The sequence below is a fragment of the Scardinius erythrophthalmus genome, assembly GCF_964197995.2.
Source record: "Scardinius erythrophthalmus genome assembly, chromosome: 25".
In the NCBI taxonomy this organism is placed as follows: Eukaryota; Metazoa; Chordata; class Actinopteri; order Cypriniformes; family Leuciscidae; genus Scardinius; species Scardinius erythrophthalmus.
The window spans coordinates 29,459,061-29,484,556 of record NC_138245.1 but is presented as its reverse complement, the minus strand read 5'-3'; the positions used below and the strand labels follow the sequence as shown (position 1 = coordinate 29,484,556).

Sequence of the window (25,496 nt, the reverse complement as noted above, 5' to 3'; positions counted from 1 at the left end):
AAAAGAATGGGAGTTTTCAGCTCAACTTTCTCTGCTGATCCACCATAAAAGATGCATTTGGTTTGCCCCGCATCTGTATCTGTTCATTCACTATTTATTCATCTAAATACTTACTTCAACTTTCCAGGGCAAGTTTAATGATGATGAACTTTATAAAACAGTGATGTGGCAGCACACCAACTTAGAGCTGGGCTTTTCCATGCTGGTGTGATGCTTCTTTAGTTGTCTGACAGGAAAGGGTGAAAATAATATACAGTACCGGTCAAAATGTTATTGTTTTTATTAATTATTTATCTTATGCTCATTCAGCCTGCATTTATTTGATCAAAAATACAGATACTATTGTGAAATATTATTAAAATAATGGTTTTCTGTTTTAATACACTTTAAAATATAATTTATTCCTGTGATCAAAGCTGAATTTTCAGCATCATTACTCCAGTCTTCAGTGTCACATGATCCTTCAGAAATCATTCTAATATGATGATTTATTATCAATGTTGAAACAGTTGTGCTGCCTAATTTTTTTTTTTTTATAACATGTGATAATTTTTTCAGGATTCATTGATGAATAAAAGTTTTGTAACAATATACACTACCGTTCAAAAGTTTGGGGTCAGTAATTTTTTTCTTTCTTTTTTGAAAGAAATTAATATTTTATTCAGCAAGGATGTCTTAAACTGATTTTTTTAAATGATAGTAAAGATTTATGTTAGAAAATATTTCTATTTTGAATAAATGCTGTTCTTTTACACTTTTTATTCATCAAGTAATCCTGAAAAAAGTATCACAGGTAAAAAAAAAAAACATTAAGCAGCACTTAATGTTTCCAACATTGATAATAAATCATAATTTTAGAATGAAATTATTTAAAGAAATTATATTTTAAAGTAGCCTGTATTAAAATAGAAAATGTTATTTATATAATTTTTTTATTATTTCATATTTATAATTATAATAATTTACGACTACACTTTTTTTCTGTATTTTTGATCAAATAAATTTATAAGCATAAAATATTTATTTTAAAACATTAAAAATAGTAATGTTTTCAAACCTTTGACCGGTACTGTACGTCTAAATCATAGGTCTGAATAAATCAGAAATAAATAAACTATTTGCTAAGTCGTGTTTTCAAAAAGCAAAACAGGTCTTCGTAGAACAATACCGCCACCTAGTGTCTTTACCTATCACATTACATCTACGCAGCGTAGAAACATGAATATTAATGACGTAACGCTGCGGTTACATTATATTACTAGAACGTACTGACGTCACGTAACGTACTTAATATTCATAAGCAAAGCCTTTGCCATATTCGGATCGAGAAACACTTCCGGTCCACAAGAAAAACATGTCGGCGCCCTTGCGAATGTCATGTTGTTGACTGTCTTTATATTGTAAGTGTTCAAGCGCTACCACAAACACGTTAAGCTTATATTTCATAATATTACAGACGTTTCTACATGCAGTTAGTTACCGGATTTATAAGGTATGTGGGGGAAATGCTCTCAATTATTTTAGTTGGTCATATGGTATTTTATAAATATGTTCTATTTACTTACTATCTTTTGTTGTCAACAGGGAATCTGTCAATCATGGTCCATTTGTGTAAGTACTGTTGATGCTTTGGCTCTCTATTTTTGGTCCTGGAGACTCACATTTGGGTGTTTCCCTAATCTAACGCTGGCTTCTCGTGCTGTCGGCAATATCCTAACGTTACTTCTCTAAAGTCGTGATCTTATCGCACTCAAATTTTGACCTGAGAGGGCGTTCGTGTCCTATTTATTAACTAGGAAACTAGTGTTTACGATAATTCCGATAACATGTGAAGGTAGCACAACACAAGATTCAACTTAACATCTGAAGTTGAGACTCCATATTCTGAAATGTATGTCAAATAAAAAAAGGCACCTAAAGTGTAGCATCCAGGAGTCTTACTGCTTTACTTCAGAATTAAAGCCTCATGTTTCTGATACAAAACACTGCCGCTGCTGCCCTAGTAAAAAATAAATAGCATAAAATAAATGTATTTCAAATTAATTTTGGTATAAGTATTTCACATTTTCACTTTTATGTACTTAATATAAATACCCTGCAATCTTACTTTAAGTAGTCTGCTAAATTGGAACAACTAATTTTGTACTTAAAGGGATATTGTAGCAAAAATGAAAATGATCCCATGATTTACTCACCCTCAAGCCATCCTAGGTGTATATGACTTTCTTCTTTCAGCCAAACACAATCTGAGTTATAAAAAAAAATATCCTTGCTCTTCCAAGCTTTGTTATGGGAGTGAATGGTAAAACAAATTTGAAGGCCAAAAAAAAAAACCCTGCATCCATCGATCATAAAAGAAATCCTTACGGCTTTAGGGGTTAATAAAGGCCTTCTGAAGCTAAAGTACTTATGTAAGAAAAATATCCATATTTATTACAACTTCATAAACTATAATCACTGGCTTCCGGTAACAGCCGTATGCGAGTCTAGTTGAGTCTTCTGGCGGAAGAGTGACCTCTGACCCGACGCATGACGAGTGACCTCTGACCCGACGCATGACGTACAATGTAAGATGTTGGAGTAGCATAAGCTTAGGTGAGAATAGACGCCTCTCACCGCTTGAAACAAACAGAGCTGGGCAACAAACTCAAGCTTCTCCAACATTTCTCTTAAAAAAATTATCGTTCTAAGACTTCTAATACATGACGATTTCTTTTTTTGCTATATCCTCTGCACTTCCACGTTCATCAATATGTAATGCGTCGGGTCAGAGGTCACTCGTCATGCTTCGGGTCAGAGGTCACTCGTCATGCTTCGGGTCAGAGGTCACTCGTCATGCTTCGGGTCAGAGGTCACTCTTCCGCCGGAACTAGACTCGCGTTTGTCCGTTATCGGAAGCCAGTGATTACAGTTTATAAAGTTATAAATTTGGACATTTTTCGTACAAAAAATGCATCGCTTCTCTTCAGAAGGCCTTTATTAACCCCTGGAGCCGTATGGATTACTTTAATGATGGATGGATGCGCTTTTTGGAACTTCAATACCATTCACTCCCATTATAAAGCTTGGAAGAGCCAGGATATTTTTTTTTATATAACTCCAATTGTGTTCGGCTGAAAGAAGAAAGACATATTCACCTAGGATGGCTTGAGGGTGAGTAAATTATGGGATAATTTTCATTTTTGGGTGAACTATCCCTTTAAGTACAAAATGAGTTGTTCCAATTTTTACGCAATTACGCAGGAATGAGAGTATAGTTCCTAGCCATATCAGCCTAGAAAATCGCAACGTTACATTTTCCGTAGGTCTTAGTACACGATGTAACTACAGAAGAGTCAAGTTTTAAATAGGAAAAATATCGAAACTCTTTGGTCATTTTTTTGAGAGAAATGCTAATGGTCTTGTCCGATTCAATGATCTATGCTAAGCTATGCTAAAAGTGGTACCGCCAGACCCAGAGTTCGGCTGAATGGATTCAAAAACGGTAAAACTCAACTGTTTAACTCTGGGGGAGTTGTAAAATGAGCCTATTTCCAAAAAAAGTGGAGTATCCCTTTAAGGCAAAAATAGTACTGAGGTCCAACTAAAGATATACTTAAAGGGGTCATATAATGCCATTTTTGTACAAGCTAATATGATTCTTTAGGGTCTAAATTTTGTAATATAAGTTTGTAATATACTTTAATTAAAAATTCTCATTAGTATTGTAAGAAAACACTAATTTCACCTGGTCAAAAACAGCTCTGTTTTCAGCACGCCGTTTCAGTGCATGTGTCTTTAAATGATAATGAGCTTTGCTCACCCCGCCCCTCTGTTCTGTGCGTACACCGTTTCTAACACAATAACCACGCGTTGTTCATTATAAACGTGGGATTATGAATTATATTGAGAACGTCGTACATAGAAAACATGCCGTAATGTACCTGAGTGTAAACCTTAGATGCATTCATCATGAAGCGTGCAGCAAGGTTTGCAAATTTGCAAAGATTAATATAAATATTAATATAAAGGTTAATAAAACATCACACTCACTTCTGGAGGTTCAGCAGGAACACGTTGGTACCGATCCGTTTTTTCTCGTTTGTAAAGCTGTCTGGTGTGAAATGATTCAGCAAACAGGAAAGCGAAGACGATCGTGGGGAATCCCCGTGAGGGAATCCCCGCGTCAATCCTTTGGGCATATCCCTTCAAAAACAAAACTCAGCCACTGCATCTTCAACTGTTCGGATTTAGGAACATCAAAATGACTGCTGTGTTCCTTGTTACACCGAAGAACAATCGCAGACGCCATTCTGCTCATAGACAGCGCTCCAGTGAGGGTATCAACAATGACGCGCGGACTATGATTGACAGCTCGCTCACGAGCGAGGGCGGGTCTGTGTTGAAACGCTGCAGCTGTCAATCACAATCGTGGGAGGGGCGTCCGACCGTGTGACGTCACACGGTCGAACGGCTTGATTTCAGAGAGGGTCAAACATATAAGGAGATTAAAAAAAAAACACTGGATGGATTTTTATCATTTTATGATGGTTGTGTACAGGCACTGCCAACACACATTTCAGTACAATCAACTTGTAAAAGTGCATGTACCATTATATGACCCCTTTAAGTATATTTGATTGTGCCAAAGTGGAACTATTGCAAGTATAGTTTAGGTACACTTTAAATATCGTGCATTTAAAGACTGATATTATACAGTGATCATACTACTCTTATACTAATAGTGGCATTAAAACATTTTAAATAGGCATGATATTAACAAATGTGCATTGTGCAGTAAAGAAGTTCTCCAAATAAAGTTTAATTATAATATTTATACCAGTTAGTCTCAAGCAATATGTTAGATATGTTAATGAATTTGTAGTATACTAAGTATGAAGTAATATTTTAAATCAATTTTTTCACAAGGGTGTTTATGCATTGTCTTCTGTCTTAGCATCGTTCCTGCTCAAGAAATATCACGGTGGGCATGTGGTCATCAGGCTGGCATTAGGAGGCGTCACTAACAGACCTTTCTACCGCATTGTGGCCGCTTACAATAAACGGGCGAGAGACGGTAAATATATCGAGCAGCTGGGCTCATATGACCCTCTCCCGAACATTCATAATGAAAAACTTGTCGCGTTCAATTACGAAAGGATCAAGTACTGGATTGGATGCGGCGCCCATACGACAACACCAGTGGCCAAACTTCTAGGTAAGGAGAATTCTGACTTACTATTGCATTTAAAAACAATGCTTAGTGATTACAGCAAAAGTCAAGTCACCTGATAACCGCATACGTTACCACACATTCTGCGACACTAATCCTTTTTTTCCTCCGAGTAGGATTGGCTGGATTTTTCCCACTCCATCCAATGACAATAACGGAAGCAGAGCGGAGACAGAAAGACGCTTCGACAGAAGAAGTTAAAACAGACAGTCAAGACCAAGTGGAGCAGTAAAACCAAAATAAAGTGTTAATGATTGCTTTGCACCACAGTAGTGATGTACAGTAGTAGTGCTTCTTTTTGTTCATTTTCACATGATTCAAATTTCCTTGTAACCCAATAAAACCTAAAAGTTTGGAAGATAAGAGACTGAAAGTGAATTCTGTAATCATTAAACAGTTGTAAACACTTTCTCTCGTCACTGAGAACCGATGATCAGCTAACAAAGGAAATTAATAAATGATCTGGCCCGGGGAAACTAAACTGAAAGTTGAAACGAACACTGTTCTTTGTTTCATTTCAGGTCAACTGATCTGAACCTATAAATGCCTACACACAATTGTGTAACTCCTTTATAGAGAGCCGTGTACTGATGTATGTAACTGTATACACCCATGTACTGCTATTAAATCATTTTTATAATTTGTCAGAGGGCATAAATTCTTTCTGAGGTCAGCTTATTAAATACAAGAGCAATAAATATAAGCTATAAGCCCAGCAAATGCATTGTTTAAGTCTATTACGTAAATGAGCTGAGGGATGCTGGACGGTGCTTGTTAAAAAACACTTACAGTGTGTAAGAGCCGGGCGTGTGTGTCCTACACGCCCGGCTCTTACACTCTGTACGTGTTTTTTAATGAGTCATCTGACGTAGTCTGCTCATTCTTTTGTCATATACTATCTTAGTGAACATTTTTGATTTATATTTTTGCATTCCAATGACTTTAAATATGTAAATGGTTTAGAAGAACATTCTGTTGAGATCTATGTGTCATTTGGGTTTCAGTGTAAATTAATCTGATTTCTGTTGGAAAGATAAGATGCAATAGTGTTTGATTACTATTTTCTTATCTTTTATGATGGTTGTAAAACGCATGTATAGTGTAATTCAGTTTACCAATGGTGTGGCGAATAATAAAATCAAAAGATTTTATGAATGGCTGTGTATTCTGGCTCGCCAGCATGAGTAAAGCAGCTGAAATAGAATAGTGTTTTATTTTTATAGAGTCTGAATGTAATAGTATTATCTAAGACTGCTGGCAAGCCAGAATACATACATAATACGTTACACAAATTAATTAGATTGTTCTCTTTAGAAATGCACAATTGTTATTTTTATTTTTTAATTTATTGTTATTGCCTATATAGAGCATTAGACAGAAGGTTAAAATGTGAAATGTATAAAAAAAAAAAAAGATTTTCTTCAATCTTGGACACTCAGTTGTTGTTACCTAAAACAAAAAAGATTTCTTTATTGAAATAAAGTTGAAGTCAAATGATGAAAATCTTAAACAAAAACTTTTATTAAAAAATAAGATAAGTTGAAGTACTAAAATTAACTACAACTGGGATAAAAACAGCTAAATAGAAATATATTTAAAAGAACAAAATGAATGTAAAAAATGACAAAAGCACATCACTAAAACAAACTAAAATTAAATATAATATATAAAAATAAAAGCTAATTCAAATAAATTCATAAATACTATAATAGTATAGCTCTAAGAACATAACTCCAAGGCACTCGAATGATGTTGAAAAAAGTTAAAAAGCCTTTGGCTCAAACATTAAAATTGATGACAGATACACCTACGCGTTGCGGCTTTACATGCCTATAATAGTATATAAACAATTCATATATACTATAATAGTTTATAAATCATTGTAAAATAACACTGGTATTGGCCAAGCAGGGAAAGTGATAAGAACCCCTGTCAGTCAATACAAAATACTCTTTAAAAAGCAAGAAACATAAAGGTGAGTCCACACCCTGAGATAGACCACACAGCGTGTCCACATGGAACGAGGAAGCGTGAATCAGGTTTACCTATGTCAATTTGCCGATTTTTACAGCCATTGATGTCAGCATGTCTTACTCAATATTTATACACAATTTTGTTACTTATTGCTGCAGTCTTAAATATAAATATCTCGTAGTCATAACAGTTCTCAATTCATCAGCCACACGATGCAAACTACAAATGCACTACTTCAAAAATACATTCATATAAATGTAAGGAATTATTATTTATTCAAAAAAGATTTTTTTTTTTAAATGTCTGGGAGATTTAAGCAAGGCTTGACTTCAATTGAAATGTAAAATTAAAAGCAAATTTTTTTTTATCAAACTATTTGTATGTATAATCATAAACTGGAGTTAAAAGAAGAAGAATAAAAAAGAAAGCCTGTGGCAAAAAAAGGATGTGGGAAACAATACACTTTCTACAAACTCCTTAAATAAATTGAAATCTACAAATCTAAAATAAGCACAGTACTGAAACTTACACAAGAACATCAGTCAGTTTCACTGTTCCAACCATTCCTGGGTCAGGGCTTTGCTCAGGCCAGTCTAGCTCTTCCACACAGATCAAACTCTTCTTGCCACTGTCGCTTTTGTCTTGCGTAATTGAGGACACTTTCCCCCGGTTTCACAGACAAGGCTCAAGTCTAGTCCTATGTTTGAGCTGTGTCAACTGAAAGTAACTTGCACTGATATATCTTTAAACATGTCAGTGCCATTGTTTTCTCTTACACACCTGTAATGTTTTTTTCTAAGGCACATTTATAAAAGTCACTTGAAATGTCCTAATTGAATAAAAGGGATAGTTCACGCAAAAATGAAAATGCTGTCCTCATTTACTCTCCCTCAAGTTGTTTCAAACCTGTTAGAATTTATTTTTTCTGCTGAACACAAAAGAAGATATTTTGAAGAAAGTCGGTAACCAAACAGTTGATGGACCCCATTGACTTTCATAGTAGGAAAAAAAAAATACTATGGAAGTCAATGGGGACCATCAACTGTTTTGTAACAGACATTTTTCAAAATATCTTCTTTTGTGTTCAGCAGAAAAAATAAATTCTAACAGGTTTGAAACAACTTGAGGGAGAGTAAATGATGACAGAATTTTAATTTTTGGGTGAACTATCCCTTTAAGGTCTAATCCTAATATTCGGATATGGTATAATCCTAATATATGACATCACTGTTTTCTTCAGAGCTGCTTTATAGATGAATTGAACTTATTCCATAATTGATGAACTTTACGCAGTTACAGAACCAAACTGAATAATGACTGACTGGTTACCATTGTCTTTCTCAGAGCTGCTTTACAGCAGAATTGAATCCTGTTTGCATCATTTAATCATTATTTTTCTGTTTATCACTGTAAAGCTTTGAAACAATCTTGGTTGCATTTCCCAAAAGCAGACTCAGACTGGGAACCAGTTGACTGCTCAGCTAAACACCAGTTTGGCCAGGCTAGGAGAACATCTTAAACCAGCTAAGCAATCCAGCTGAGACTGGTTAAAGCAGGGTGTGTGTGTGTGTGTGTGTGTGTGTGTGTGTGTGTGTGTGTGTGTGTGTGTGTGTGTGTGTGTGTGTGTGTGTGTGTGTGTGTGTGTGTGTGTGTGTGTGTTAAATATGTTTTTGTATTTCTTGAAAATGATTACAGTTAAAATTGACTGAGAATCCCGAACGCTTTAATCCATTGTTTGAGCTCACCTCCCGTGTGATGGATAGACAATGTACTGTCTCTAAACCATCAATTATAGCACTCTAATGCAGTGCAGATTTAAAGGTGTTTCCTCCATGGTATCTGTTTGTCATTTCCGTGGAAATGGCCTTTGGTTTTATGCAATATTCTCAATGACTCAAAAATGTTTTTAGATAGCAAATAGGTGTGGAAGACATGACCATAGGTCAAGGACCTACACATACTGTAGTCATTCATTGTTTTCCAGTGGTTGCCATGAGAAATTGATAAATCACAAAGTGAATGTTGCTATTTATAGAATATCACAAGGAGGAAGGAACCAATGTTACTAACATCAAGAATTACATTTCACACATAACTCATCCTGCATCTTTTGTGCGATAGACATAAATTATATATTTCGAATCATGCGGCTGGTTGAGGAGAGGTGTTGCAAATTTATGACTTTATTTTTTTTGGCAGACGATAAAACGGGTGGAAAAATCACTGAAGGACTGACGTAAGCCATATTTATGCACAGCCTAGCAACCTCATATCAACTTCTCAAGTTAACTGTTAAACTGATTAGTTTCTGAAGAGTGTAACATGATAATGTGAAACGGTCATTCAATCTCCGGTTGCCTATAAGGCTATAACAAAAATTGTTGAATGTAAAACAAAGCATCAACTCAAAAGACAGCTTCCAGTCCACTATATCTCCTGTCTGATTAGTTTTGGGAAACAATTCATTTGGATCTTTGAATGCCAAACTTTCAGGTAATCTTTGGCTCTGTTTAGAGTGATTAAATTCACTTTATTATTTATTATTCACCTTAAAGGATTTATAATGACAGACAAAATGTTAAATAACTACGGTTGTTTTAAATTTAATTGCAATGTGTGAACTGGAATAGCCAATGAACTACACTTCATCTTACCATCTTATGAAATTCCCTTCCCCAGTCTATCTGCTGCATTAATAATATTATTATAATAATATTTCTGAATTCAAATTCAAATCCTTACTCAAAACCCATTTATTTTCTGAATGTCACCATTCTTAATTTGTGTTCTGTATTTCTTTGTACATGATTATATGCTGCTGTGTGCTACCCTGTCAATGTAATGCCCTTTTACTATCTCTATTATCTCTTTTATTATTATCTCTCCTTTAATCTTCTATTTTTAATATTCTTCTCTGCGTACTACTGTCTGTCATTATTATCTGTTGTCTGTTATCTTTTTCTCATTGCATCTACTTTACAATGCGTACTTGAGCAATGCAAAGGCACTATATAAATAAAAAAAATATTATTTTTATTAATATTACCATGTGTTTTAACAGTTTCTCTTGTCTTTAAGTGTATATAAAAGGAAACAAGTAAAATTGAGAACAAAATACAATATTTAAAAAGATACACAAATGAAAAGGAGAAAGTTTCGTTTTTCTCCTCCTGAGAATTTCTTGGAAAGGGCTTAGCAGGTGAAGGTCATATGGCTGTTCGAGCATTTCAAAAGCACACGCGCTCCCAATCAGTGTGGTTTACATAAGGCGTGAACTTACCTTTTTTAACACAAAAGTGCCCATACCTGATGACATTTATTGCTTGCAGGGAACACGCACACATCATCTTCATCAGGCTGATGGTGAACATTTAACTGAGACTGATGGCAAGTGCATTTGGCTGACAATTTTCTCATGAATTTTGTTGGATACAGCAAACCTAAAAGCAGAGATATTTTATAAATATTAATCATTTTAAACAAACAACCGTCTCACAGAAACTATCCCAACATGACTTTCTGGAAAAACACTTTCTTTGCTGCCTCAATCCTGCTGGTATATTTCAGCCTTGGAGCAACATCAGGTAAGTTTCAAAAGCCTCTCATAATTGTTTTTCTTTATTTAACTAAATTGATTGATTAAAACCAAAATGTTGTAATTTTAGTAGGGGGAAAAGAAGCTAGAAAAAAACTATGGAAGCTTGTTTCCACCATGGGATAAAACAATTTAAAAGATAATTGTGACTTTTTTATCTCACATTTCTGACTTTTTTCCTCACAATTGTGGGGAAAAAAGTTTTGCAATTCTGACTTTTTTTCTCGCAATTCTTACTTTATACCTCGCAATTCTGACTTTATACCTCGCAATTCTGACTTTATACCTCGCAATTCTGACTTTTTTTCTTGCAATTCTGACTTTATACCTCGCAATTCTGACTTTATACCTCGCAATTCTGACTTTATACCTCGCAATTCTGACTTTATACCTCGCAATTCTGACTTTTTTTCTTGCAATTCTGACTTTTTTTCTTGCAATTCTGACTTTATACCTCGCAATTCTGACTTTATACCTCGCAATTCTGACTTTATACCTCGCAATTCTGACTTTATACCTCGCAATTCTGAATTTTTTTCTTGCAATTCTGAATTTTTTTCTTGCCATTAGGAATTTATATCTCACAATTCTGACTTCTTTTCACAGTATTGTGAGATATAAACTCGCAATTGCGAGTTATAAAATCCAATTCTGAAAAAAAGACGTGTTATAAAGTGAATTGTGAGATATAAAAGTCAGAATTGTGAGTTTATATCTCGCAATTCAGACTTTATAACACACAATTGCGACTTTATATCATGCAATTCTGACTTTATAACTTGCAATTGCAAGTTTATACCACACAATTCAGAATTTCGAGATGTAAACTCGCAAATTTTTATTTTTTTATTTTTAAGTTTGATTTTTTTATTCAGTGGCGGAAGCAAGCTTCAATTATAGGCGGCTGCATATATGGAAAAAAAACACGTAACCCTAAAAAAATTCTAACAAAAGGTTTCTCAGTATTAGGTGCCCTTATTAAAATACTAAAAGTTTACCAAAGTTTGACCTCTAGAAAGGTGTCATTTTCAAGATGGCGTCCAAGATGGGCAGGAAGCCATTAAAATGTTCTAACTCCTTCATTATGTGACCTAGCCAAGTAATCTTGGTAACTAACTCCATGTTTTCTGGGTCTATGAATCCATTGGACTTGCCTAAATTGCACTGACATGATTACATACTTGAGATTACTGTAAGGTTTTATCTTTGCTTGGGGTGAACCAGAGATATAAACGATTTAGCCTATGTCATGTAACTCCTACTCAGTACGTGTTTATGGACACATTGCTAAAACACAGACTTGACATTCAATGTAAAAGTTATTGCACCCAAAAGTAACTTAAATTGGAGTTGTATAAACAACTCTGAATTAGCCCGAACAGAGGCCTGTGTGTGAACCCTCTAAAATGGTCACTTATTTCAGTTTGAATAAGGTAATACATATGTAATGCATCCTCTATAGATGTTTTTGAGTATAAAGATGGCATTACACTAAACCTCAGGTTAAGTAAAATTCAGGTAAACCTTCAGACTTGTACCGCGGTTTCTTCAGCCGCTACTTCCTCGTCCCAAAGAAGGATGGGGTCTGCGCCCCATTTTGGACCTGCGTCATCTGAATTTTTCCCTTTACAAAGAGAAGTTCAAGATGCTGACATTGAAAACTATCCTGGCGATTCAAAAGAATGGTTATGAACCACAGAAACCACCAACATTAGGCAAAACGATATGAGAAAGGAGAAATATGCAATTACTTAAGGGAAATTGTACTTATTTTTCGCATAAATATGCTTGTAACCAATTGCATTAATATATAATTGTACTTGTAATCACTTATCTATCATGCACATATGCTAATTAGAATATTACATGGCCCAAACATGTATCAGGCACCAGTATTCCTGGTCTAGGAGGAATACAAAGGAGAAATGGTCATTATAAGAACCTAACGGCCGCCATTTTGAAAATGGGGCCTTTCTTGGAGTCAAACTTTAATCAACTTTTAGTATGTTTTTAAGTACATCTGATACTACTGTAAACCACTGAGAAACCTTTTATTAGAATTCTTTTGGGGTCAAGCCATATTTGCAGCTGACTAATATAAATGTGTCTCTAACCAGACGATTGAGAAACAAGTCTGAATATGGGACTGTCTGCAAAGTGCAAATCCCAAATCTCTTCTGCACATTTTATTAAACATATCCAGCTTCACTGTGACACACTGTAGGCCTACTGTCACCAAATTCAGTTCACACATCACTGCTCTCTTGCTGGTTATACTACAATACTTAGTTTGATAAAAATGCATAATTTTTATGATTATTTATTATGAAACAAAATCAACAACTTCACCCTTTTTAGAAAAAAATATTCAATAACTTCACACTGTACTATACAGTGTAATGCCACCAAATTCAGTAAGCAAATATAATGCAAAAGCTATGGTTGTAACTTATTTCAGCTGCGTACGGTACCAATATAATTTGTGTAAAGAATAGGCCTACTTAGTTTTTATGTGCAATTACTTCCCAAACTAAGTTTTGTATAACCAACATTAGAGCAATGATGTGTGAACTAAATTTGGTGTGTTACTGTGAAGTTATTGAATATTTTTCATGATATAAAATGTGCAAAAGCAGTGTAGTATGACCAGTGGGTCACCATTGATGTGTAAACTGAATTGGGTGGCACTACAGTTTGTAAAATTGAAGTTAATGACTATTTTTGTAGTCACGTTTTTTGGGTTATATTGCACTTTGCAGACGGTCCCTTCCGTCTCTCAGCCGCCTGATCATAGAGATCCCTTTAGCCTATATTATAAAGCTCGTTTTGAGGGAAATTTGGTTGTAGCTCTACGTTACTGTGATTGTAAATAAGTATAATTTGTGTTTTAACAACATTTAGCTCACTAGTTATTGATCCGAGAAATTTGAATCTGTGAACACTCCACCTTGAGTTAACTCACCTTGAGAGTGTCTCAATTAACACTGTAAAAAATATGATCAATAAGTCATGACAACATATGTTTTTACTTCACTTTAACTCATCAAAATAAGTTAAGCAATTTTCAACTTTTTAAAATGGGTGTCCAATCCTGCTCTTGAAGGGCCAGTTTCACTCCAACACACTGGCCTGGAAGTTTCTAGTGAGTCTGAAGATCTTGATTAGCTAGTTCAGATGTGTTTAATTGGGGTTGGAGCTAAACAAGGAAAGTGGCCCTCCAAGAGCAGGTTTGGTCACCCCTGATCTGAATATTTAAAATTTAGCCTCAAAAATTATTATATATTACATATTGCCAGTAATTTGTTAAATTTATAAGTTAATCAAGTTGGATGCATTTAAACTAGTACACAAATGCTGATGTTCATAGCATCCATGCTATTCTAACAGTGGTATATAATGAATATACTTATTGACAAAGCTCTATAATGCAAATTTAGTATACATAAAGTAATGTTAGTCAATACAAAAAAACCTCTTGAAACATAAAGATTAAGAAAGACAATAGTTACAAACTATGTAAAAAATTGCATGCAAGACAAACCTTTTATGAAAATAATATTAAAACATTGCATTTAAAGATTAAAGGGCCTGTTTAAATATTGACGTTGAAATGCACTTTTTGTCTGATTCCCACTTTAGTATTAATAATACAAATAGCAAATGAAAGAATATACAAACTTTTCATGAATACGGCCTTGATACAACCACAACTAAAAGTCGTTTAAAGTTTAATACATTCAAAGAAAAAAGAAACATCCTAATCTTAAACAACATCTAGAAAAAATATTTCAGAATCAGAATCAGTTCATGTGCCAAATAATTATCTTGAATTAATTAAAAATAAATAAATAAATAACTAGAGAAAATTCAAACTACTCTTTTCACAGGCAAACATAGACAAACAACACAATTAACATTTACAACTTCTTCATCCAACAGGTACCTCTCCATCTTCTACAACAGAAAGTACATCAGAATTGACTTCATCTACAACAGAAATATCTTCAGCTAGTGTAGAACAAACAACAAGCAAGCAGACACAAACCACTCCAGATACTTCTAGCACTGAAACAGAACCTACAACAACAGCTTACTCAACATTTACAACAGCAATGTCCCCTATGAGCACAGCCACATTAGAATCATCTACAAGTGAAAGTGGTTCAACAATGGAAACTACAATATCCACAACAGCTACCTCCCCATCTTCACAGTTCTCTACAACAGAAAGTACATCAAAATTGACTTCATCTACAACAGAAATATCTTCAGCTACTATAGAACAAACAACAAGCAAGCAGACACAAACCACTCCAGATACTTCTAGCACTGAAACAGAACCTACAGCAACAGCTTACTCAACATTTACAACAGCTATGTCCCCTATGACCACAACCACATTAGAATCATCTACAAGTGAAAGTGGTTCAACAATGGAAACTACAATATCCACAACAGGTACCTCTCCATCTTCTACAACAGAAAGTACATCTGAATTGACTTCATCTACAACAGAAATATCTTCAGCTAGTATAGAACAAACAACAAGCAAGCAGACACAAACCACTCCAGATACTTCTAGCACTGAAACAGAACCTACAACGACAGCTTACTCAACATTTACTACAGCTATGTCCCCTATGAGCACAACCACATTAGAATCATCTACAAGTGAAAGTGGTTCAACACTGGAAACTACAATATCCACAACAGGTACCTCTCCATCTTCACCATCTTCTACAACAGAAAGTACATCAGAACTGACTTCGTCTACAACAGAAATATCTTCAGCTAGTGTAGAACAAACAACAAGCAAGCAGACACAAACCACTCCGGATACTTCTAGCACAGAAACAGAACCTACAACAACAGCTTACTCAACATTTACAACAGCTATGTCCCCTATGAGCACAACCACATTAGAATCATCTACAAGTGAAAGTGGTTCAACAATGGAAACTACAATATCCACAACAGGTACCTCTCCATCTTCTACAACAGAAAGTACATCTGAATTGACTTCATCTACAACAGAAATATCTTCAGCTAGTGTAGAACAAACAACAAGCAAGCAGACACAAACCACTCCAGATACTTCTAGCACAGAAACAGAACCTACAACAACAGCTTACTCAACATTTACTACAGCTATGTCCCCTATGAGCACAACCACATTAGAATCATCTACAAGTGAAAGTGGTTCAACAATGGAAACTACAATATCCACAACAGGTACCTCTACATCTTCTACAACAGAAAGTACATCAGAACTGACTTCAGCTACTACAGAAATATCTTCAGCTACTGTAGAACAAACAACAAGCAAGCAGACACAAACCACTCCAGATACTTCTAGCACAGAAACAGAACCTACAACAACAGCTTACTCAACATTTACTACAGCTATGTCCCCTATGAGCACAACCACATTAGAATCATCTACAAGTGAAAGTGGTTCAACAATGGAAACTACAATATCCACAACAGGTACCTCTCCATCTTCTACAACAGAAAGTACATCTGAATTGACTTCATCTACAACAGAAATATCTTCAGCTAGTGTAGAACAAACAACAAGCAAGCAGACACAAACCACTCCAGATACTTCTAGCACAGAAACAGAACCTACAACGACAGATTACTCAACATTTACAACAGCTATGTCCCCTATGACCACAACCACATTAGAATCATCTACAAGTGAAAGTGGTTCAACAATGGAAACTACAATATCCACAACAGGTACCTCTCCATATTCTACAACAGAAAGTACATCAGAACTGACTTCATCTACAACAGAAATATCTTCAGCTAGTGTAGAACAAACAACAAGCAAGCAGACACAAACCACTCCAGATACTTCTAGCACTGAAACAGAACCTACAACGACAGCTTACTCAACATTTACTACAGCTATGTCCCCTATGAGCACAACCACATTAGAATCATCTACAGGTGAAAGTCTTTCAACAATGGAAACTACAATATCCACAACAGGTACCTCTCCATCTTCTACAACAGAAAGTACATCAGAATTGACTTCATCTACTACAGAAATATCTTCAGCTACTGTAGAACAAACAACAAGCAAGCAGACACAAACCACTCCAGATACTTCTAGCACAGAAACAGAACCTACAACGACAGCTTACTCAACATTTACTACAGCTATGTCCCCTATGAGCACAACCACATTAGAATCATCTACAAGTGAAAGTGGTTCAACAATGGAAACTACAATATCCACAACAGGTACCTCTCCATCTTCTACAACAGAAAGTACATCTGAATTGACTTCATCTACAACAGAAATATCTTCAGCTACTGTAGAACAAACAACAAGCAAGCAGACACAAACCACTCCAGATACTTCTAGCACTGAAACAGAACCTACAACAACAGCTTACTCAACATTTACAACAGCTATGTCCCCTATGAGCACAACCACATTAGAATCATCTACAAGTGAAAGTGGTTCAACAATGGAAACTACAATATCCACAACAGGTACCTCTCCATCTTCTACAACAGAAAGTACATCAGAATTGACTTCATCTACTACAGAAATATCTTCAGCTACTGTAGAACAACCAACAAGCAAGCAGACACAAACCACTCCAGATACTTCTAGCACTGAAACAGAACCTACAACGACAGCTTACTCAACATTTACTACAGCTATGTCCCCTATGAGCACAACCACATTAGAATCATCTACAAGTGAAAGTGGTTCAACACTGGAAACTACAATATCCACAACAGGTACCTCTCCATCTTCACCATCTTCTACAACAGAAAGTACATCAGAACTGACTTCGTCTACAACAGAAATATCTTCAGCTAGTGTAGAACAAACAACAAGCAAGCAGACACAAACCACTCCGGATACTTCTAGCACAGAAACAGAACCTACAACAACAGCTTACTCAACATTTACAACAGCTATGTCCCCTATGAGCACAACCACATTAGAATCATCTACAAGTGAAAGTGGTTCAACAATGGAAACTACAATATCCACAACAGCTACCTCTCCATCTTCACAGTTCTCTACAACAGAAAGTACATCAGAACTGACTTCATCTACAACAGAAATATCTTCAGCTAGTGTAGAACAAACAACAAGCAAGCAGACACAAACCACTCTAGATACTTCTAGCACTGAAACAGAACCTACAACAACAGCTTACTCAACATTTACTACAGCTATGTCCCCTATGAGCACAACCATATTAGAATCATCGACAAGTGAAAGTGATTCAACAATGGAAACTACAATATCCACAACAGGTACCTCTCCATCTTCTACAACAGAAAGTACATCAGAACTGACTTCATCTACAACAGAAATATCTTCAGCTAGTGTAGAACAAACAACAAGCAAGCAGACACAAACCACTCTAGATACTTCTAGCACTGAAACAGAACCTACAACGACAGCTTACTCAACATTTACTACAGCTATGTCCCCTATGAGCACAACCATATTAGAATCATCGACAAGTGAAAGTGATTCAACAATGGAAACTACAATATCCACAACAGGTACCTCTCCATCTTCTACAACAGAAAGTACATCAGAACTGACTTCATCTACAACAGAAATATCTTCAGCTACTGTAGAACAAACAACAAGCAAGCAGACACAAACCACTCCAGATACTTCTAGCACTGAAACAGAACCTACAACAACAGCTTACTCAACATTTACTACAGCTATGTCCCCTATGAGCACAACCACATTAGAATCATCTACAGGTGAAAGTCTTTCAACAATGGAAACTACAATATCCACAACAGGTACCTCTCCATCTTCTACAACAGAAAGTACATCAGAATTGACTTCATCTACAACAGAAATATCTTCAGCTACTGTAGAACAAACAACAAGCAAGCAGACACAAACCACTCCAGATACTTCTAGCACAGAAACAGAACCTACAACGACAGATTACTCAACATTTACAACAGCTATGTCCCCTATGACCACAACCACATTAGAATCATCTACAAGTGAAAGTGGTTCAACAATGGAAACTACAATATCCACAACAGGTACCTCTCCATCTTCTACAACAGAAAGTACATCAGAATTGACTTCATCTACAACAGAAATATCTTCAGCTACTGTAGAACAAACAACAAGCAAGCAGACACAAACCACTCCAGATACTTCTAGCACTGAAACAGAACCTACAACGACAGCTTACTCAACATTTACTACAGCTATGTCCCCTATGAGCACAACCACATTAGAATCATCTACAAGTGAAAGTGGTTCAACAATGGAAACTACAATATCCACAACAGGTACCTCTCCATCTTCTACAACAGAAAGTACATCTGAATTGACTTCATCTACAACAGAAATATCTTCAGCTAGTGTAGAACAAACAACAAGCAAGCAGACACAAACCACTCCAGATACTTCTAGCACTGAAACAGAACCTACAACAACAGCTTACTCAACATTTACAACAGCTATGTCCCCTATGAGCACAACCACATTAGAATCATCTACAAGTGAAAGTGGTTCAACACTGGAAACTACAATATCCACAACAGGTACCTCTCCATCTTCACCATCTTCTACAACAGAAAGTACATCAGAACTGACTTCGTCTACAACAGAAATATCTTCAGCTAGTGTAGAACAAACAACAAGCAAGCAGACACAAACCACTCCGGATACTTCTAGCACAGAAACAGAACCTACAACAACAGCTTACTCAACATTTACAACAGCTATGTCCCCTATGAGCACAACCACATTAGAATCATCTACAAGTGAAAGTGGTTCAACAATGGAAACTACAATATCCACAACAGGTACCTCTCCATCTTCTACAACAGAAAGTACATCTGAACTGACTTCATCTACAACAGAAATATCTTCAGCTACTGTAGAACAAACAACAAGCAAGCAGACACAAACCACTCCAGATACTTCTAGCACTGAAACAGAACCTACAACGACAGCTTACTCAACATTTACAACAGCAATGTCCCCTATGAGCACAGCCACATTAGAATCATCTACAAGTGAAAGTGGTTCAACAATGGAAACTACAATATCCACAACAGGTACCTCTCCATCTTCTACAACAGAAAGTACATCTGAATTGACTTCATCTACAACAGAAATATCTTCAGCTAGTATAGAACAAACAACAAGCAAGCAGACACAAACCACTCCAGATACTTCTAGCACTGAAACAGAACCTACAACGACAGCTTACTCAACATTTACAACAGCTATGTCCCCTATGAGCACAACCACATTAGAATCATCTACAAGTGAAAGTGGTTCAACACTGGAAACTACAATATCCACAACAGGTACCTCTCCATCTTCACCATCTTCTACAACAGAAAGTACATCAGAACTGACTTCGTCTACAACAGAAATATCTTCAGCTAGTGTAGAACAAACAACAAGCAAGCAGACACAAACCACTCCGGATACTTCTAGCACAGAAACAGAACCTACAACAACAGCTTACTCAACATTTACAACAGCTATGTCCCCTATGAGCACAACCACATTAGAATCATCTACAAGTGAAAGTGGTTCAACAATGGAAACTACAATATCCACAACAGGTACCTCTCCATCTTCTACAACAGAAAGTACATCTGAATTGACTTCATCTACAACAGAAATATCTTCAGCTAGTATAGAACAAACAACAAGCAAGCAGACACAAACCACTCCAGATACTTCTAGCACAGAAACAGAACCTACAACGACAGCTTACTCAACATTTACTACAGCTATGTCCCCTATGAGCACAACCACATTAGAATCATCTACAGGTGAAAGTCTTTCAACAATGGAAACTACAATATCCACAACAGGTACCTCTCCATCTTCTACAACAGAAAGTACATCAGAACTGACTTCATCTACAACAGAAATATCTTCAGCTACTGTAGAACAAACAACAAGCAAGCAGACACAAACCACTCCAGATACTTCTAGCACTGAAACAGAACCTACAACAACAGCTTACTCAACATTTACTACAGCTATGTCCCCTATGAGCACAACCACATTAGAATCATCTACAGGTGAAAGTCTTTCAACAATGGAAACTACAATATCCACAACAGGTACCTCTCCATCTTCTACAACAGAAAGTACATCAGAATTGACTTCATCTACAACAGAAATATCTTCAGCTACTGTAGAACAAACAACAAGCAAGCAGACACAAACCACTCCAGATACTTCTAGCACAGAAACAGAACCTACAAAGACAGATTACTCAACATTTACAACAGCTATGTCCCCTATGAGCACAACCACATTAGAATCATCTACAAGTGAAAGTGGTTCAACAATGGAAACTACAATATCCACAACAGGTACCTCTCCATCTTCTACAACAGAAAGTACATCAGAATTGACTTCATCTACAACAGAAATATCTTCAGCTACTGTAGAACAAACAACAAGCAAGCAGACACAAACCACTCCAGATACTTCTAGCACAGAAACAGAACCTACAAAGACAGATTACTCAACATTTACAACAGCTATGTCCCCTATGAGCACAACCACATTAGAATCATCTACAAGTGAAAGTGGTTCAACAATGGAAACTACAATATCCACAACAGGTACCTCTCCATCTTCTACAACAGAAAGTACATCAGAATTGACTTCATCTACAACAGAAATATCTTCAGCTAGTGTAGAACAAACAACAAGCAAGCAGACACAAACCACTCCGGATACTTCTAGCACAGAAACAGAACCTACAACAACAGCTTACTCAACATTTACAACAGCTATGTCCCCTATGAGCACAACCACATTAGAATCATCTACAAGTGAAAGTGGTTCAACAATGGAAACTACAATATCCACAACAGCTACCTCTCCATCTTCACAGTTCTCTACAACAGAAAGTACATCAGAACTGACTTCATCTACAACAGAAATATCTTCAGCTAGTGTAGAACAAACAACAAGCAAGCAGACACAAACCACTCCAGATACTTCTAGCACAGAAACAGAACCTACAACGACAGCTTACTCAACATTTACTACAGCTATGTCCCCTATGAGCACAACCATATTAGAATCATCGACAAGTGAAAGTGATTCAACAATGGAAACTACAATATCCACAACAGGTACCTTTCCATCTTCTACAACAGAAAGTACATCAGAACTGACTTCATCTACAACAGAAATATCTTCAGCTACTGTAGAACAAACAACAAGCAAGCAGACACAAACCACTCCAGATACTTCTAGCACTGAAACAGAACCTACAACAACAGCTTACTCAACATTTACTACAGCTATGTCCCCTATGAGCACAACCACATTAGAATCATCTACAGGTGAAAGTCTTTCAACAATGGAAACTACAATATCCACAACAGGTACCTCTCCATCTTCTACAACAGAAAGTACATCAGAATTGACTTCATCTACTACAGAAATATCTTCAGCTACTGTAGAACAAACAACAAGCAAGCAGACACAAACCACTCCAGATACTTCTAGCACAGAAACAGAACCTACAACGACAGATTACTCAACATTTACAACAGCTATGTCCCCTATGAGCACAACCACATTAGAATCATCTACAAGTGAAAGTGGTTCAACACTGGAAACTACAATATCCACAACAGGTACCTCTCCATCTTCTACAACAGAAAGTACATCAGAATTGACTTCATCTACTACAGAAATATCTTCAGCTACTGTAGAACAAACAACAAGCAAGCAGACACAAACCACTCCAGATACTTCTAGCACTGAAACAGAACCTACAACAACAGCTTACTCAACATTTACTACAGCTATGTCCCCTATGAGCACAACCACATTAGAATCATCTACAAGTGAAAGTGGTTCAACAATGGAAACTACAATATCCACAACAGGTACCTCTCCATCTTCTACAACAGAAAGTACATCTGAATTGACTTCATCTACAACAGAAATATCTTCAGCTAGTGTAGAACAAACAACAAGCAAGCAGACACAAACCACTCCAGATACTTCTAGCACTGAAACAGAACCTACAACAACAGCTTACTCAACATTTACAACAGCTATGTCCCCTATGAGCACAACCACATTAGAATCATCTACAAGTGAAAGTGGTTCAACAATGGAAACTACAATATCCACAACAGGTACCTCTCCATCTTCTACAACAGAAAGTACATCAGAATTGACTTCATCTACTACAGAAATATCTTCAGCTACTGTAGAACAACCAACAAGCAAGCAGACACAAACCACTCCAGATACTTCTAGCACTGAAACAGAGCCTACAACGACAGCTTACTCAACATTTACTACAGCTATGTCCCCTATGAGCACAACCACATTAGAATCATCTACAAGTGAAAGTGGTTCAACACTGGAAACTACAATATCCACAACAGGTACCTCTCCATCTTCACCATCTTCTACAACAGAAAGTACATCAGAACTGACTTCGTCTACAACAGAAATATCTTCAGCTAGTGTAGAACAAACAACAAGCAAGCAGACACAAACCACTCCAGATACTTCTAGCACAGAAACAGAACCTACAACAACAGCTTACTCAACATTTACAACAGCTATGTCCCCTATGAGCACAACCACATTAGAATCATCTACAAGTGAAAGTGGTTCAACACTGGAAACTACAATATCCACAACAGGTACCTCTCCATCTTCACCATCTTCTACAACAGAAAGTACATCAGAACTGACTTCGTCTACAACAGAAATATCTTCAGCTAGTGTAGAACAAACAACAAGCAAGCAGACACAAACCACTCCAGATACTTCTAGCACAGAAACAGAACCTACAACGACAGCTTACTCAACATTTACAACAGCTATGTCCCCTATGAGCACAACCACATTAGAATCATCTACAAGTGAAAGTGGTTCAACAATGGAAACTACAATATCCACAACAGGTACCTCTCCATCTTCACAGTTCTCTACAACAGAAAGTACATCAGAACTGACTTCATCTACAACAGAAATATCTTCAGCTACTGTAGAACAAACAACAAGCAAGCAGACACAAACCACTCCAGATACTTCTAGCACTGAAACAGAACCTACAACGACAGCTTACTCAACATTTACAACAGCTATGTCCCCTATGAGCACAACCACATTAGAATCATCTACAAGTGAAAGTGGTTCAACAATGGAAACTACAATATCCACAACAGGTACCTCTCCATCTTCACCATCTTCTACAACAGAAAGTACATCAGAACTGACTTCGTCTACAACAGAAATATCTTCAGCTAGTGTAGAACAAACAACAAGCAAGCAGACACAAACCACTGCAGATACTTCTAGCACAGAAACAGAACCTACAACGACAGCTTACTCAACATTTACTACAGCTATGTCCCCTATGAGCACAACCACATTAGAATCATCTACAAGTGAAAGTGGTTCAACAATGGAAACTACAATATCCACAACAGGTACCTCTCCATCTTCTACAACAGAAAGTACATCAGAACTGACTTCAGCTACAACAGAAATATCTTCAGCTAGTGTAGAACAAACAACAAGCAAGCAGACACAAACCACTCCAGATACTTCTAGCACTGAAACAGAACCTACAACAACAGCTTACTCAACATTTACAACAGCTATGTCCCCTATGAGCACAACCACATTAGAATCATCTACAAGTGAAAGTGGTTCAACAATGGAAACTACAATATCCACAACAGGTACCTCTCCATCTTCTACAACAGAAAGTACATCAGAACTGACTTCATCTACAACAGAAATATCTTCAGCTACAGTAGAACAAACAACAAGCAAGCAGACACAAACCACTCCAGATACTTCTAGCACTGAAACAGAACCTACAACAACAGCTTACTCAACATTTACAACAGCTATGTCCCCTATGAGCACAACCACATTAGAATCATCTACAGGTGAAAGTGGTTCAACAATGGAAACTACAATATCCACAACAGGTACCTCTCCATCTTCACCATCTTCTACAACAGAAAGTACATCTGAATTGACTTCATCTACAACAGAAATATCTTCAGTTAGTGTAGAACAAACAACAAGCAAGCAGACACAAACCACTCCAGATACTTCTAGCACAGAAACAGAACCTACAACAACAGCTTATTTAACATTTACAACAGCTATGTCCCCTATGAGCACAACCACATTAGAATCATCTACAAGTGAAAGTGGTTCAACAATGGAAACTACAATATCCACAACAGGTACCTCTCCATCTTCTACAACAGAAAGTACATCAGAACTGACTTCATCTACAACAGAAATATCTTCAGCTACAGTAGAACAAACAACAAGCAAGCAGACACAAACCACTCCAGATACTTCTAGCACTGAAACAGAACCTACAACGACAGCTTACTCAACATTTACAACAGCTATGTCCCCTATGAGCACAACCACATTAGAATCATCTACAGGTGAAAGTGGTTCAACAATGGAAACTACAATATCCACAACAGGTACCTCTCCATCTTCTACAACAGAAAGTACATCAGAACTGACTTCATCTACAACAGAAATATCTTCAGCTACAGTAGAACAAACAACAAGCAAGCAGACACAAACCACTCCAGATACTTCTAGCACTGAAACAGAACCTACAACAACAGCTTACTCAACATTTACAACAGCTATGTCCCCTATGAGCACAACCACATTAGAATCATCTACAG

At 36.5% G+C, this 25,496-nt stretch overlaps 1 protein-coding gene across 1 annotated transcript; it reads left to right on the top strand.

Annotated features, from left to right (window-relative positions):
* Window positions 1-1,340: 1,340 nt before the first annotated feature.
* mrps16 (mitochondrial ribosomal protein S16) lies at window positions 1,341-5,856 on the top strand. Its single transcript, XM_081357520.1, has 4 exons — window positions 1,341-1,492; window positions 1,585-1,611; window positions 4,937-5,197; window positions 5,329-5,856. The coding sequence occupies exons 2-4, from the start codon at window positions 1,599-1,601 to the stop codon at window positions 5,442-5,444; spliced, it is 390 nt and encodes a 129-aa protein (XP_081213646.1). The 5' UTR covers window positions 1,341-1,492; window positions 1,585-1,598; the 3' UTR covers window positions 5,445-5,856.
* The last annotated feature ends 19,640 nt before the right edge of the window (window positions 5,857-25,496 follow it).